This window comes from Anabas testudineus, chromosome 18, assembly GCF_900324465.2.
Source record: "Anabas testudineus chromosome 18, fAnaTes1.2, whole genome shotgun sequence".
NCBI lineage: Eukaryota > Metazoa > Chordata > Actinopteri > Anabantiformes > Anabantidae > Anabas > Anabas testudineus.
Genome location: NC_046627.1, coordinates 12,777,012 through 12,794,873, shown reverse-complemented (window position 1 = coordinate 12,794,873; position 17,862 = coordinate 12,777,012). Strand labels below are relative to the sequence as shown.

Here is a 17,862-nt window from a genome sequence, read left to right as displayed (position 1 = left end):
TGTAATATTTATACTGTGTACAAGAACCAGGCCGGTGACAATAATTGTAAAGGTACAGGATATGACAAGGGCCATTTATTTCTACTTTCTTATGGATTTAATGAAGATGATAAAATGTCAACATGCACTCTTACAAATGCTGTTCCACAAGTTGACTCTTTCAATCAGGGCAGCGAAGAATGGAAAGTTGTCTCAAATGTGTGTTAGATGATTACTGCAATGGTGAAGGCTACCTAGTGACCGGAGCCCAGCACAAACACAACAATGAATCACACTGTAAATGTACCTTCTGTGTTCTGGTCAACTCTATGCTGTGATAGTAAGAACCTAAACAAGTGGATAGCGAGTGCGTACTGGGGGGAAAATGTCCCAGAAGAATCTAATGTTAAACAAATGTACACCAGGACACTAGAAGAACTCAATGATAAACTGAGCACCTGGAACCAAAAATGTGAGGCATTTCCCAAAACAAAATGTCCTCTTAGAGAAATTGTTGCTAAATTTTACCCTCAAATGAATCAAAACTGCCACTGCCCAGTCCATGTTCCAGGAGCTGGAGGAATAAGAGAAACTCAAGCAGTAAAGTGAGAAAGAAAGAGGGTTATTCATCCACTTCCATTTTTTATTTCAGGAACAGCATGACTTCTGACACATTTAGTCTGGTATTTGATCTGAGTTTCTCTCTGTGTTTATTATTGATTCTCATGTCTGATTGCTTATATTTGATATATTATATTGGTTCTGATTTTGCAGGTTAATGTCAGAACTACTGTACTTTTACTCTAGTAGAATTCAGAGGCACTGGTACTTTTATGTTCCCCATTTGTAGTTTTTACTACTGTACATTGATTTGAAAACATTTGTTAAATTCTGCACCTCTCCACTCAGGAGTTAAAAATGCATCAACAAAAACACACAGAGTGGTGTATTAATGAGGATTTGAGACATTTTTGAGACAAAAGCTAAAAGGACAAATGGTTTGCTCTTCCATTGACACATTCTGTGAGGACATTAAGCTGCAGAGTAATGAAGATAATATTTATGCAGTGTTACTTCTCTTTGAGACTTGTTGCATCTTAAAGAAGATGTGGTGAGAGAACGACGTCAAAGTCGAGAAAAACTAAACAATGTACTACAGGTGTGAACTTACTGCAGACTCTTTCTTGCAGACTAGGTAAAACAAATGCAGGCTGTAAACTGTTGTGTTTGATACTCTTTTTAGTGCCTGAGAGTCCAGTCATGCTCCAAACGTAGTCATACATACATTATTCAGTAACTTAGAGTGGGGTGTTTGTCATGGGTTCACATAGAGTGGTGATATTTTACCTTTTTAACACAACAAAATTGGTCTCTTGTTCTGTTCTGTTGTTTTCACAGCTTTGTTTCTCTTCTGTTTATTTTAACTAGCTGATAGGCTCAGAAAACATCAGGTTAAAGAAACTGTGACAGGAGTGGGCAGAGCGTGGCTATGCACAGGCGAAGGGAGTGGCTGATTATATCCTGGACAGTGCTTGGGACTTGCAAGCTTTACCGCCTTTAAATATTAAACTTGTATGTATTTGTTTCAACAGTTGTTTTAAGGTGTAAAGTCAATTTTTTTTATACTATGTGTGAGAGAAATTTTAAAAATCTTAAATTAAACAGATTCAGATTTTTTTATAACAGAAAGTTGATTGAAGAGTTTGTAGCCACCATGTGCCTACAAATAACTTTCATGTGAACTACACTGCAATTATAATTGATTTTGAATTAAAAACAACTGGCAGGATGAATATTGATGAATGAAGTTATGAAGTTTAGTTTTTTTAATGAATGAACTGATACGAAGTTTCAGGCTTATGTTCTTGTTCAGTTTTCTTCATACATGTACCATATGAGCATCTATTCCATAAAATGAGATATGCTTTTCATTTACATAAGGCCGGTTGTAAAGGAGAACACAATTACTCACAGATATACTGTACGTGCGTGTCCTGAATATGATTATTCTTATCAGGACAGGTTGTTAAATGCAAACATATGCTTCTTTGAATTTTCTCTAGTTTTATCATTGTTCTGACTGAAGGGTTTACAGACTTTTTCCACTAGCACTATAAGGTTTTAATGGTTGTTCTCAACAAACTTTAGGGACATTAAATGTGTTCATTTTCTTGACTTAGATGACAATCAGATGACATTTCATGAAAAATGCAGAAAACCCCAATGTCCACATACTTTTGGTCAAGAGGGTGAAGCTACAAACTTCCTCATCCGTTTAATAAAATGTAGGCAAATACAATTGGAGTCTGACACAATGATAGATGTATTTAAAGTCAGAACTATCACTATTAGTATCATTAATCACTGTACAAAATTATAAATCCGATGTACGAGTACTGGAATGTTGCAATTTCACAGTTTTACTCCACATTTATTTGATTTATTTATTGATCTCCAGGATCCAGGAAAGAAATAAACAAGTTCAGTGCGAAAGTACTACTAGAACTAGAAGTAGTAGTAGAATAAGTATACTAATGATATTAGGCAACAGGGTTTCCGGTTTGGAGAAACACTGATATTTTGATGAGGGTGACTTTACACACAGGTGTTACCGTAAGAAGACCTTCATTTGTCCCAAAATGGGGAAATTGCATCGTTGCAAAAGGAAAGTACAACAGCAGAGTGCCAAAAGTAGTAAAGACATAAGATAAATAAGACATTAAAAAATATATTAAAAATGTCTTAATGTAGTAAAACAATGGTGAGATGTATTCCTTGATGTCCTGAAGAAGAAGTGGGTCCCAGTTTGTTTGGAAAAAGCTCCGTATTGATCCTGTCTCATACAAATTACTTTCCTGTGCAACTAAACTGGAATTACATTCGATTTTGTAGGAAACACAATAACAAAGCTTTGTGATCTATAAAGTTTTGTTTTTAAAGAAATAACTGACTGATATTCTGTTCATGCCAGAGAGTCATCTATTCAAGGTAAAATGAGATATGCTTTTTATTTACATTAACCCAGTTGTACAATAGAACAAAATGACTCAGGTCTGTATGTATTGAATATAATAGTTCTTATCACAGCCAGTTACATGCAAACAAGGCTGTTGAAATGTAAAAGCGTGCCGATCATTGACAAGTCCCTATTTAAATTCTCATTAGTTATACATGACTATGTGTAGTAGGGAAATCCAGTTTCTCTTTATCTTGATTTTAAGTTGTGCAGCAGATGGTCACATTGTGCTCACATGTTCATTTATGTGTAGTTATGTTCACTCATATAATATTAAACTCATGTGATCAAGTGGTTTGTTGGTTTGGATCCACAACACAGTGAAGACTAAACAGTGTGTACCAGCATCACAGAACCGAGTCTTTACCTGCACATATACACTCAACACAAGGTTAATTTAATAGGATATGGAGTGCGTGTGTCCCTACACTGAAGGAGATGAGGGGTTGGGTAAATATTCAAATACACAGTTATCTCCCACCAAAATCAGATAATAGTGAGAATACATAAAAACCAACCAGAATGAGCGGCAGAGAGAGAGAAGACCAGAAACTGACAAAGGCACAAACAAGTGTGGAAGGAGAACATGGGAAAGAGGTAAGAGGCACAGAGTCAAAGGGGGAATGATGAGAAAGGTAACATCTCTTCACAAATGTGTAGAGCTTTTCTAAAATAAAAACAACTGAATTAGTGTTTATAGTTTAAGAAAAGAAATCCGTGTTTTGGCATCACGTTTTGGGATGTTAGTCAAGAGGTCCAGTTATAGAGTGGAAGTAACATCTGCTGATTCTTTTCTTTCATTCTTTGTTTTCTCCTCTGACAGTGTTTGATGATGACTCCTGATGATCCCCTGAAGATGTGGTGTCTCCTGCCCCTCACTGTCCTCCTCCTGTCCATCAGTCCCACAGAGACTGAAGTGGTGCAGTCTATATCAGAGTGTGAAGGTTTTCTTCTTAATGAAATCTCCACCCCAGGTTACCAGCATCGTGGAGGCTGGCAAAATCCAGGACCAGAACAGGTACAGAGTCATCTGCCAGACTTATAATGACAGAAGAAGGTTTGTGACGCTGTACGACACCAAGAACAAGATCCCAGTGTTTTCTGCTTACAAGTACAGAGGTGGACAGAAAGAAAGAAAGAGGCCCCCTTGGAATATAGAGCCACAGGTACGCTTTTCTTTTTGGGAATCATAAATAAACGCATATTTAACTTTAACCAAAGGTTTAACCACCACTGTTCAGATTTAGAGACCAGGTCTTGTCAGGTCTTAAAAGTGTCTCTCTCTCTCTCTTTGCTTTCCCAAGATGTGAATTCAATCCGATGAAGGTCAAAAGACCATATACTGATATTTTATGCATACTAAAATTATGTTGTATTGTTTTAGTCAATATTTTTAATACAAAAAAGTCTATTAGAAAATAGAATATGATTAATAGTTAAACATTATCTTAAATGTCATATCAATAATGTCAATCATAAAAATGAAAATTGAGATTGAAATGTTGAAAATCACTTACATTTTCAGTACTCCTGACTGAGTTCTCTTTTGTAGCTTGAAGAAAACTGGACGGAAGCCCAAAAAAACAAGAACATGAGGAAGGATAATGGAAATTATGGCTACAACCTCCAGGCCAGTAATGCTGATTATGACAATGACCCACAATATAACAGGGGACATTTATTTCCATTTTCTTATGGATTTGATAAAATTGATAAAACATCTACATGCACACTGACAAATGTTGTACCCCAAGTTAATCCTTTTAACAGTGGCAGCTGGGAAAGAATGGAGAGCAGTGTAAAATCGTTTCTGAAAAAGTACTGCATCAACAATAATGGTGTAATTGAAGCTTACGTAGTTACTGGAGCAAAGCCCAGTAAGGACAAGATGCTTAAGCATAGGGTAAATATACCTTCTGTGCTCTGGTCAGCTTTCTGCTGTTACAGTGCAAGTAAAAATAACTGGTTAGCAAGTGCACACTGGGGCAACAACGAAAACTCTGAAGAAAATGCTAAAGGTAGTCTGCAGACAAAGACATTGAGAGAACTCCAGGAAAAACTGAATATTGACGCATTTCCCAAAACAAACTGTCCTCAAGAAACTCTTGTTAAATTAGATGATATAGACATAGGGAAAGATCAAGATCAATCCGAGGGAAAAGATCAAGATCAAAATGAGGGGACAGATCAAAACGAGGGGACAGCTCAAGACGAGGGGGCAGCTCAAAACGAGGGGACAGCTCAAGACGAGGGGGCAGCTCAAAACGAGGGGACAGCTCAAGACGAGGGGACAGCTCAAGACGAGGGGGCAGCTCAAAACGAGGGAACACCTCAAGAAGAGGGGAACGGTCAAGACGAGGGGAAAGCTCAAGATGAGGGGGCAGCTCAAAACGAGGGGGCAGGTCAAAACGAGGGGACAGGTCAAAACGAGGGGACAGCTCAAAATGAGGGAAAAGCTCAAGATGAGCGGAAAGAGCAAGATGAGGGTAAAGAGCAAGACGAAGAGAAAGATCAAGGCGAGGGAAAAGCTCAAGATGAGGGTAACGAGCAAAATAAGGGGAAAGATCAAGACGAAGAGAAAGATCAAGACGAAGAGAAAGATCAAGACGAGAGGAAACATCAAGACGAAGGGAAAGATCAAGACGAGGGGAAAGATCAAGATGAGGGGAAAGATCAAGACGAGGGGAAACATCAAGACGAAGGGAAAGATCAAGATAAGGGGAAAGATCAAGACGAGGGGAAAGATCAAGATGAGGGTAAAGAGCAAGATAAGGGGAAAGATCAAGACGAAGAGAAAGATCAAGACGAAGAGAAAGATCAAGACGAGGGGAAACATCAAGACAAAGGGAAAGATCAAGATAAGGGGAAAGATCAAGACGAGGGGAAACATCAAGACGAAGGGAAAGATCAAGATAAGGGGAAAGATCAAGACGAGGGGAAAGATAAAGATGAAGACAAAGATACAGGTAAAGAGACAGGTAAAGGTGTAGATACGGGTAAAGGTAAACATGAAGATAAAGCTAAAGACACAGATAAAGGTAAAGATACAGGTAAAGGTATAGATACGGGTGAAGGTAAACAAACAGATAAAGGTAAAGATACAGGTAAAGGTGTAGATACGGGTAAAGGTAAACATAAAGGTAAAGCTAAAGACACAGATAAGGGTAAAGATACAGGTAAAGGTATAGATACAGGTAAAGATATAGCTAAACCTAAAGATACAAGTAAAGGTATAAGTAAAAGTAAAGGTATAGGTAAAGGTAAAGATATAGGTAAAGGCAAAGATACAGCTAAAGGTAAAGGTATAGGTAAAGGCAAACATACATCTAAAGGTAAAGATATAGGTATAGGTAAAGGTATAGGTAAAGGCAAAGATATAGGTAAAGGTAAAGATATACATAAAGTTAAAGGTATAGGTAAAGGCAAAGATACAGGTAAAGCTAAAAATACAGCTAAAGGTATAGGTAAAGATATAGGTAAAGGCAAAGGTAAAGGTATAGGTAAAGGCAAAGATACAGGTAAAAGTAAAGATATAGGTAAAGGCAAACATACATCTAAAGGTAAAGATATACGTAAAGTTAAAGGTATAGGTAAAGGCAAAGATACAGGTCAAGCTAAAAATACAGCTAAAGGTAAAGATATAGGTAAAGGCAAAGATACAGGTAAAAGTAAAGATATAGGTAAAGGCAAAGGTAAAGGTATAGGTAAAGGCAAAGATACAGGTAAAAGTAAAGATATAGGTAAAGGCAAACCTACATCTAAAGGTAAAGATATACATAAAGGTAAAGGTATAGGTAAAGGCAAAGATACAGGTCAAGCTAAAAATACAGCTAAAGGTAAAGATATAGGTAAAGGCAAAGATACAGGTAAAAGTAAAGATATAGGTAAAGGCAAACCTACATCTAAAGGTAAAGATATACGTAAAGGTATAGGTAAAGGCAAAGATACAGGTAAAGCTAAAAATACAGGTAAAGCTAAAGATACAGGTAAAGCTAAAAATATAGCTAAAGATATAGGTAAAGGCAAAGATACAGGTAAAGCAAAAAACACAGGTAAAGCTAAAGATACAGGTAAAGGCAAAGCTACAGGTAGAACTAAAGACACGGGTAGAGGCAAAGATACAGGTAAAGGTAAAGATACAGGTAAAGGTAAAGATACAGGTAAAAGAAAAGATTCAGGTAAAGGTAAAGATACAGGTAAAGGTAAAGATATAGGTAAAAGTAACCGTAAAGGCTGAAATACAGGTAAACTTAAACCTAAAATCTAAAAAATAAAATACTGAGTTATGATTTGGGCTGTGTCATTAATTTATTGAAGTGCTTTGCTTAATGTGTGATGGACGAAATGTTTGGTTGTTGATTAGTTTGTACTATTGATTTTCTCAAGTGGTTATTAAGCTCCTTATAAACTATGATTGCAGTAGTATAAGTAGTAAAAATAACTGCTAATTCTAAATTACATGGTTAAGTGCATGTGTCCCCACACTGAGGGAGATGAGCGGTTGAGTAAATATTCAAATACACAGTTTTCTCCCACCAAAATCAGTAAGAATACATAAAAACCAACCAGAATGAGCGACAGAGGCACAAACAAATGTAACTTGCAATTTGGATCTACATAAATAAACTGAATAGAAATTGTTCAAACATGGTTGGCTTACCTCATTATTTTTTCATAATTCCTGCAGTATAAAATTATTAATACGTTAAGTCCACTGGACTCTGTCTTCTTTAGTTTACTACCATGTTTACAACTCCATAGTTACAAACTGGAAATATGACATGATATTTTTTGTAATATGTATTCAATCAATCTCCTTTTTAGAGGCTTCTGTCTAGTCACTCTACAACAAAAGCCTATTTAATAGAGAGTTACTGAGTTTTGTATTTCTGCCAGGTTTTCCTATCTACTCAGATTACTTGAAGCTCTGTTAGAGTTGGGTTCCTGTTCTTACTTATTCAGTTACTCAGTTTTGCCAGATGGACAACTCTAGGAAGGGTCCTGGTGGTTTCAAACCTGTGACTGGACTTTCACACACTAAAAAAAAGAAAATATGACCAAGTTGTATTTTAGTGTTAGGGATGAGGGTCACTTGTGCTGTAGAAATCACTCAGAAATTCTTTATTTATTCTTTACAGAGGGACAGTGCACATTTGCAAACATCTATCTATGTGCACAGCAGGTTTACATTAGATTCTCCTTGTAGCTTTAGATCAATATTTCAGGTAAAATCAGCACAGGTGAATCAGGTGAAGCTGTGTTAACCCTGCTTTATACTGAGTTACAGTTTTACTCTCAAATCAAACAAGCTACAATGTGAAATCAATGAGCTCTGGAGACGCCCTCTCTTCTTGTTCTCCCTGGCCCTACATCTCTCTAAAGTAAGCAGATCTTTTCTAGTCAAAGGCCAAAGGTCAGAGAGAATTTGTAACATGTGTCTGCAACTTATGTGTCTTTAATAACACAAGCAAGCTGTTCTGGACAAGTTGTTCAGCCTTTATCAGTTTATGAATTATTAAGAAGTTTAGTTATTGAAGAAAACGATTTATGATTGATAAGATTATGAGATCACTCATAATAGTGTGACTATCCCATTTTCTACTTCTCTACGCGTCATGTTTTCCACTCGTAAGTATAAAGTGTTTTAAATATAATAATTTAAATAATATTTAATTGTTGTTAAACAAAGTTTTAAAAATCTTTCCTGTCAAGACGTTCCTCTTCCTCCACACATCTTTATAAAACCAGCCACCAAGGAGCACAGCTGTGATGGGGTGCCAATCACACACAGTGTCCATGACAACCACTACTGCTCAGCCAATCGCTGCTTCATTGTTGTGGTGACAGAGTGCGCCGGAGGCGGGTCCTTTATACTCCTACCCATCCATCATGTATGTTAAAACATTTCATCATTTTTACCCTGATAAGCACAAAAGTAAGATGTAGTAGTTTTTTAAAATGCAATACAGATGTTTCACGCAAAAAACATACAATTTCTATTACTTATTATTATTGATTTTTTAAATATATCAGTTCTTAAACATCACTGAAAAACAAAAACGAAAATAAAAAACTTAAAAACTGGAAAGCAACTGTCAAGTAAATTACTAAGACACAGAAGATAACAAATACGCATGTCGACAAAAATGAACGAAAAACCCATAAAGGTCAGTGAAATAACTTGAAGCTGACAAAAGTAATAATAAATACAAATGTACTAAACATTAACGCATGAAACTCTGACATTGTTTTTGAGTTGTGGTTCAACAAACTAATGGAACTGGCCTGGACAATACTGATGGTCCCCTTAACTTGATACTTTGTGGCACAACATTTTGAGGCAAACACTACAATCAAGCAAGTTCTGTAACTTCCAATGGTACTTCTGCACCTGTCAACAGGCTTTTTGTCCCTCTTCTCATTCTCGTTGATTTCTCCAAATGGCATGTTTCAGCTTCCTCCATGAATGTGATTTAGATCAGGACTTATAATTAAGTCCCAATATATAAAAATATATAAGGTGGAATCACTGTTTACATTAATATTCAGTATTTAGAAGATGCATCTTTCAATTAGGCTCGCACATCTGCAAAACTGTCAGGTTGCGTCAGGATCAGGGGTGAACAGCCCTTTTCAAGTCCATCCACAAATTCTTGTTTAACTAGGAAACTGTCCAATAACTACTTCCCACAAGGAAAACTTATTTTTTGTCTATTCTATTATTTTTCTATTAGTGTATTTAGTTATACTTTTTCCTATTTTATTGAGTCCCTTACTCTGGAGCTATGTTTAATGTGCTCCACTGTGGTATTTATTCCTGTAATTTTCTTACATAGATTATTGACTGAAAAGGCGAATTTGGGTTTCCAACCCTACGTAGAAGTTCAAAACTTTATAATATATGTTGTTTTGGTTTTTTCTTTTTGATGCGCTGAATGTTAATTTTTTTTTACCCACTACTAATCTGCTGTGCGCAGTTTAATAAGAATAATTTAATAATAATATTAGTAATTACAATTTAAATGGAACTGTATCGTCTCCCTTAAAATTAGCACCACCTGCTGTTCATCTTTATGAACTAACTACTACCATGGCCATAACAGACAATCATTTTTCTGGAAGCTTTTTTCTGGAAACATTTGCAATATATATTGCAAATATCTAACTTCTACCTAAATGTGATGATGTTCTCTGGTATCTTGTTTTAACCTGTGTAACCGTTTTTTGTTCACACTGTCAGAGCAACAGTCTCACACTTAAACACTGATGGACTGGTGGATGCTGTTTGGCTCCCGTGAGGTTAGAGGGCGCTGTTTTCTACCACATCTCAGCAGGAGTTATCACAGAACATCACTGAGCCTTTTGTATAAAAGTTTACAAAGTCTTGTAAAACTAAATGTACAAATGCTGTTTAATACTAGTCAAAATAATTAGATTCAGTCTGTCTGAGTGATTTCTACAGCACAAGTGACCTGAGTGGGTGACCTTATTTATTTTTAGTCAGAAAGTAGCTCTTTCTGAGACCATATCTCACTGGACTCTCATACCAAACACTAAAATACAACTTGACCGATTTCTTTTTTTGCGTGAAAGTCCAGTCATGCTCCAAATGTAGTCATGCATACATTATTCAGGAACTTAGTGTGCGGTGTTTGTTATGGATTCATATTAAAGGGTAATATTTGACCTTTTTAACTGCTTTGTATCACTTCTGTTTATATTAGTATCCATTGTGTAGCCATTTGCTTTGGCACTGGTATAATTGTGGTCGATTTCAGACAGGTGGAAACAGTGGACTGAGATAGGGACAGATGGAAGATGTTGCTGAACACATCCTCCAGCTGATAGGCTCAGTTTTTTCAGCTCTGGAGTAAAGTTGAGGTGAATTCCTTGAAATAGATAAGTCCCAGTTTGAGCTTTGAAAACAGTTCTGTTGTTCTGCAGGTCAAATATTTGTACAGGTTGTACAGTTTAATACAGTCACTAATGGAGCTAGATAAATTCATGTGTTCTTTTCCAGGCTTGAAAGTTTAAAGAGAAGTCATTTTAATTTTATGTCAGTGATGGCTTTGGGTTAAAAGGTTCTTTATAATCCTGTAGTGTCTCGCAGAAAACATCAGGTTAAAGAAATTATCACAGGAGTAGGCGGAGCGTGGCTCTGCACAGGTGAAGGGAGTGGCTGATTATATCGTGGATAGTGCTTAGGATTTGCAAGCCTTACTGCCTCACACACACTCTGGGTCTCTGTCAGTAAACTGGCATCCTTATCCTTCTTGTAGGCCACTTTGATGTACTTAATGTTGGTGTGTTTGGGATCTCATGAGGATCTGGACCTCCGGTCATCCAGGGTTTTCTGTTTCAATAAGAAAAGACACAGTTGCAAGAAAGCGTATTTGAACCTTTTTGAATTTAATGTTTTTCTACATTAATTTGTCATAAAATTTGATCTGATCGCTATAGTAGTCAATATGGTATATTGTATATTAACAAATAGAATGTGCTTGAATAGAAAACACACAAACATTCAGATCTTTTATGTCTTTATTCAAACAACCATAAATACATCACAGGGCAGCAGGATCAACTTTTTTTTTTTTTTTGCTTTTATCAATTTTCTCAATAAAGACACGAAACATCAGATGTTTTTATTAGCTTATTTTAGTCACAGTATATTTGTTAATATTCTTGACTTAGATGAAGATCAGAATACATTTTATGACAAATTAACGAAGAAAACAATGCGATTCCAAATGGTTCACATACTTTTTTTTTTGCCACTGTATTATGATGACGGTGTCATTTTTGTACACAGGTCTTAATGTAGTAGAGCAATGTTGAGATGTATTCCTCAATGTCTTAAAACAAATAGGTCCCAGGTTGGGCTTTGGAAGCAGTTCTTTATTTCTGAATACTCCTGCAAATTATTTTCCTGTGCAATTAAACTGCAATCATACATATTTGATTATGAAGAAAAAACAACAAGCAGGATGAACATTAGAAAGATTTGTTTTTATTGAATGAAATGAAACAAAGTTTGAGGTTGTTGTTCACACGTATGTTCATACATGTACCATATGAACATCTATTCTATAAAATGAGATATGCTTTTCATTTACATAAGGCCGGTTGTACAGGAGAACACAATTGTACGTGTCCTGAATATGATTATTCTTATCAGGACAGGTGGTTAAATGCAAATAAATCCTTCTTTGAATTTTCTCTAGTTGTGTCTTTGTTCTGTTGTGTGTAGTTTTTAAAATTTTAGTTAAGATAAGATAAACTTTATTTATTCCACGATGGGGAAATTCTTTTGTCAACAGCAGCAAGGTAACAGTATAGAAGAATAGAAGAACAGAAGAACATCTTTAACTTACACGACAATTAAATTGAAATTAAAATTAAAATACACACCAAACAACGATATCTGAGACGCCTGGACTGGAAAGGTGTGGAGAGGGGGTTGTGTGGGTGGAAAACATGTGGCTGGGCAGAATCAAATCTGTAAAAGAACACTTGTGACCTGGTGACCATTTACAGCCTCACCATCGCCTGAGATGTTTTAGACCCCTCCACACATCACGGACGTTGTTCTTTTCCAGGCAATGCTGTAGCTGTCTTTGCACCTTCTGATTTTGTATTTTAAAACCCTACGTACTCTGCGCAGTTCCTCCTTGAGAGAAAGGCCCTCTTCTTCTCATTTGGTAGGGCCCTCAGCTCAGGAGTGACTCAGGGCTTATTGTTGGAGAAATACCACACGGTCTTTTTTATGAATTTACTGACATGACATTTTAGGTTTTACTTATTATATATTGTTAATATTCCGTTCATACCACAGAGTCATTTATTCAACATAAAATGAGATTTGCTTTTCATTTACATAAGCCCAGTTGTACAGAAGAAGAAATTTATGTCTGTATGTATTGAATATAATTGTTCTTATCACAGCCAGTTACATGCAAACAAGGCTGTTGAAATGCAAAAGCGTGCCAATCATTGACAAGTCTCCATTTAAATTCTTATGAGTTATACTTGACCATGTGTAGTAGGGAAATCTAGTTTCTGTTTATCTTGATTTTAAGTTGTGCAGCAGATGATCACATTGTGCTCACATATTCATTTATGTGTAGTTATGTGATACTAAAGAGAACAGAGAAGACTAAGCAGTGTGTTCCGGCATCACAGAACCGAGTCTTTACCAGCACACACACTCAACACAAGGTTAATTTATTGGGTCATGAAGTGCATGTGTCCACACACTGAGGGAGATGAGGGGTTGGGTAAATATTCAAATACACAGTTATCTCACCCCAAATTCAGATAATAGCGAGAACACATAAAAACCAACCAGAGTGAGCGACAGAGAGAGAGAAGACCAGAAACTGACACAGGCACAAACGAGTGTGGAAAGAGAACATGGGAAAGAGGTAAGAGGCACAAAGACAAAAGAAGAATGATAAGAAAGGTAACATCTCTTAACAAGTGTGTAGAGCTTTTCTAAAATAAAAAAAGTGACTCAAATTTGAAAACAGGGTTCCAGAAAAGATATCTGTGTTTTGGCATCACATTTTGGGATGTCTGCTGATTCTTTTTTTCCTCTTCTGACAGTGTCTGATGAAGACTCCTTTGAAGATGTGGTGTCTCCTGCCCCTCGCTGTCCTCCTCCTCCTGTTCATCAGTCCCACAGAGACTGAAGTGGTGCAGTCGATGTCAGAGTGTAAAGGGTTTTTTCTTAATGAATCTCCACCGCAGGTTAAAGGCATCCTTGAGGCTGGCAGAATCCAGGACCAGAACCGATACAGAGTCATCTGCCAGATTTATAACGTCAGAAGAAGGTTTGTGACGCTGTATGACACAGTGAACAAGATTCCAGTGTTTTCGGCTTACAAGTACAGAGGTGGACAGAAAGAAAGAAAAGGGCCCCCTTGGAAAATAGAGCCACAGGTACGCTTTAATTTTTCAGAATCACAAAAAATAGCATATTTATTTTTAACTTAACCAAAGGCATAACCACCACTGTTTTAGATACAGAGAGCCACACACAGTTTAGGTCTTGTCAGGTCTTGTAAGTCCATTAGAAAATACAATATGATTATCAGTTAAACAATATTTTAAATGATCATAAAATATGAAATTTGAGATTGAAATGTCAAATCATATACATTTTCACTACTCTTGACTGAGTTCTCAACTTTTGTAGCTTGAAGAAAACTTGACGGAAGCTGGAACAAACAAGAACACGAAGAAGGATAATGGAAATTATGGCTACAACAGTGACAGCTGGCAAAGACTGGAGAGCAGTGTAAAGTATTTACTGAAAAAGTACTGCATCAACAATAATGGTAAAATTGAAGCTTACATAGCGACTGGAGCAGCACCCAGTAAGGACAAGATGCTTAAGGATAGGGAAGAGATTCCTTCTGTGCTCTGGTCAGCTTTCTGCTGTTACAGTGCAAGTAAAAATAACTGGTTAGCAAGTGCACACTGGGGCAACAATGATAATACTAATGGTCGTCTGCAGACAAAGACATTGAGAGAACTCCAGGAAAAACTGAATATTGACGCATTTCCCAAAACAAACTGTCCTCAAGAAACTCTTGTTAAATTAGATGATAAAGACATAGGGAAAGATCAAGATCAATCCGAGGGAAAAGATCAAGATCAAAATGAGGGGACAGATCAAAACGAGGGGACAGCTCAAAACGAGGGGGTAGCTCAAAACGAGGGGACAGCTCAAGATGAGGGGGCAGCTCAAAACGAGGGGGCAGCTCAAAACGAGGGGGCAGCTCAAGACGAGGGGGCAGCTCAAAACGAGGGGAACACCTCAAGAAGAGGGGAAAGGTCAAGACGAGGGGAAAGCTCAAGATGAGGGCAAAGCTCAAGACGAGGGAAAGATGAAGACTAGGGGAAAGACCAAGATGAAGATAAAGATAAAGATGAAGGGAAAGATGAAGTTGAAGTTTAAGATAAAGACTAAGGGAAAGATCAAGATGAAGATAAAGATAAAAACGAATGGAAAGATCAAGATGAAGATAAAGATAAAAACGAAGGGAAAGATCAAGATGAAGTTAAAGATAAAGATGAAGGGAAAGAATAAGATAAGGGAAAGATAGAGGCAAAGGCATAGGTAAAGGTAAATACTAAAGAAACCAAAATACTGAGCTGATTTGGGCTGTATCAATAATTGTTTCACAAGTGCTTTGCTTAATGTGTGATGAACTAAATGTTTCTACATTTAATTTCTACTATTGACTTCTCAAGTGGTTATTAAGCGTCTGATGAACTATGAATGTAGTAGTAAAAGTAGTAAAAATAACTGCTAATTCTGAATTACATGGTTAAGTGCCTTAAGATGACTATTTATTATTATTGTGATTTGGATCTACATAAATAAACTATATTGAAGTTATCCAAACATGTCTGGCTTGCTTTATTATTTTTTCATCATTCGTGCACTTTTTTTTTAAACATATAATATCTATTCAACCATTCTCCCTTTTAGAGGCTTCTGTCTGGTTACTCTACCACAAAAGCCTTTTTGATGGAGAGTTACTGGGTTTTTTTTATTTTCCATTTACTTAGACTACTTCTGAAGCTCTGTTAGACTGACCGTTGGGTTCCTGTTCCTTCTTATTCATCTGATCCATTTGGCCAGATGGACAAATCTAGGAAGAGTCCTGGTGGTTTCAAACTTATCCCATTTCACAATTACTGAGGTCACTGAGCTCCTGGGAACATATACATGCATTCTTTATTTGTCCTTGCAAACATTTATGTAAATATACTAGAGTTAGCTAATTCAAACAAACAATAAAATAATGATTGCTTAACTGGGCTGGTTCTGTTCATACCTGTCTAATAGATAATTTTGTGTTTCCGTTAATAATTGCAAATCATCTTTTTCTCCTGTAAAGTACGGAGTACCTCAAGGTTCAGTGTTGGGGCCAATCTTACTCTCTCTACAGTAAATATGTTCCCCTTGGGACATATTATTTGTAAACATAGTGTTTCTTTTCTCAAGATCTCAGATCATGGAGGATTGAGTTCCTTACATTAGTACATGAATTACATAAAAAGCTTGATGGCTCAAAATTTCTTGCAGCTGAATTCTGACAAAACAGAAAAAAATTATCAGTCCACAACATATAGCCAAACACATCTTGCCCTGCACACCTCTAAAGTCAAACTCGCGGCCTGCGTGCAGGACGATGGTTTGTGGCCCCCGCCTTCATTTAAAAATTTCATGTTAGTGTGGCCCTTGAGTTTGGTGTGTATTACAGTGTTGGTAGTCCCAGCGCGCTGCATTCACAACACTTCAAAAAAAAAGTTTTTTTAAGTTGCTGCCCAGCAGGACATTATAAGTCAAAGTGATGCGTTCGCGTTGGTTTAAAAGAAAAGTAAAGAACTCAATGCCGCCTAATGTAGTCTGCAGTCACATAGCGACACCTGTCCATCGGCAATAACAGTCCCCGGTAACCCGGACCAATTATAGGGTCGCACCGCTATTTGTGGGTCATTGTTTTTTATTTGCAGTTTTTGAGAGAATTGACCCCCAACTTCCCTGAGCTGGACTTCAATAAGTCCAAGTTCAGGTCCAGACTTACTGATGATCATCTTTTAACCATACTGAGGGTCTCAGCTGCTTCCTCCCCAAAGTCAAATGTGGCTCAATTATGTGAGAGGAAGCGCTGCCAGGTCTGTAGCAGCAAAGAATAGACAAGAGAAGAAGAACAGTTGATGTTCAATTCATGTTCAGAAGAAGGTTAAAGGTTAAAGAACTGTTAATACAGACATTTGAATGTGAATACAGCAAACATAGAAGACTGAAGAAACCACACATAGTCGCTGACTAGAGGAATCTATTTATTTGTTTATTTATTTTTTCACCTTATTTTGCGTTAAAAAATAAAAACAACAAGATTTGAGAACATTGGAATTTCTCTTGTGGAAAACCTGTTCCATCCCAGCCTCACCCAGGCTCTGCTTTCCGCAGCCCCCAGGTAAATTGAGTTTGAGACCCCTGCTGTAAGAAAAACTGGGAATATACTGTAGCTGTGGAAGAGAGAGACACAGCAGCACTAGTCTAAAAAGTAGTGCAGAAATAAGACATTTAAAGTTAAGAGAACAGAAAAAAAAGACATGAGCTATCCCAGTTCTCAGTCATTCTGGATGGATCAACTGTGCCCTCTACTGTACAAATCGATGAATTATTTAAATACATTTTCAGTGACATTCAAACAATACAGTGCAACAAAACCCTGATGACTCTTTTTCTCCTCTGACAGTGTTTGATGATGACTTCTCTGAACATGTGGTGTCTCCTGCCTTTTTCCGTCCTCCTCCTTCTGTCCGTCACTCCAAAAGACACTAAATTTATTAACTCAATGTCAGATGGTGACAAGTATCTTCTACAGGAAGCTCCACCACACATCTCCAGTGTATTGGAGGACGGCAACATAAGGGACCAGAAACGATACAAATCCATCAACAAAATTATAAGAAAGTGAGAAACGCTGTGATGCTCTATGACACTGAGGACGGCATTCCAGTGTTTTCTGCTTACAAGTTCACAGGAGCAAAAAGCAAAGGACCGGAAACGCCTTGGAACATGGAGCTTTTTGTATGTATCTCAAAAAAATATATGTGTGATACATGAGTTTCCATTGTGTAGCTGTTCGCTTTGGCACTGGTATAATTGTGGTCAATTTAGACAGGAGGAAACAATGGACTGAGATAGGGCCAGATGTTGGTGAACACATCCACTAGCAGAGTGTGGCTCTGTACAGGACAAGGGAGTTGCTGATTATACCTGGACAGTGCTTGGAACTTGCAAACTTTTCCGCCTTTAAGTATTTAACTTGTATGTATTT

At 37.1% G+C, this 17,862-nt stretch overlaps 1 protein-coding gene across 1 annotated transcript; it reads left to right on the top strand.

Annotated features, from left to right (window-relative positions):
* The first annotated feature begins 3,851 nt into the window (after positions 1 to 3,851).
* LOC113168352 lies at positions 3,852 to 15,366 on the top strand. Its single transcript, XM_033326541.1, has 6 exons — positions 3,852 to 4,161; positions 4,548 to 6,045; positions 8,708 to 8,843; positions 13,344 to 13,419; positions 13,601 to 13,936; positions 14,193 to 15,366. Exons 1-6 carry the CDS (start codon positions 3,952 to 3,954, stop codon positions 14,859 to 14,861), a joined length of 2,925 nt encoding a protein of 974 aa, XP_033182432.1. The 5' UTR covers positions 3,852 to 3,951; the 3' UTR covers positions 14,862 to 15,366.
* Positions 15,367 to 17,862: the final 2,496 nt, after the last annotated feature.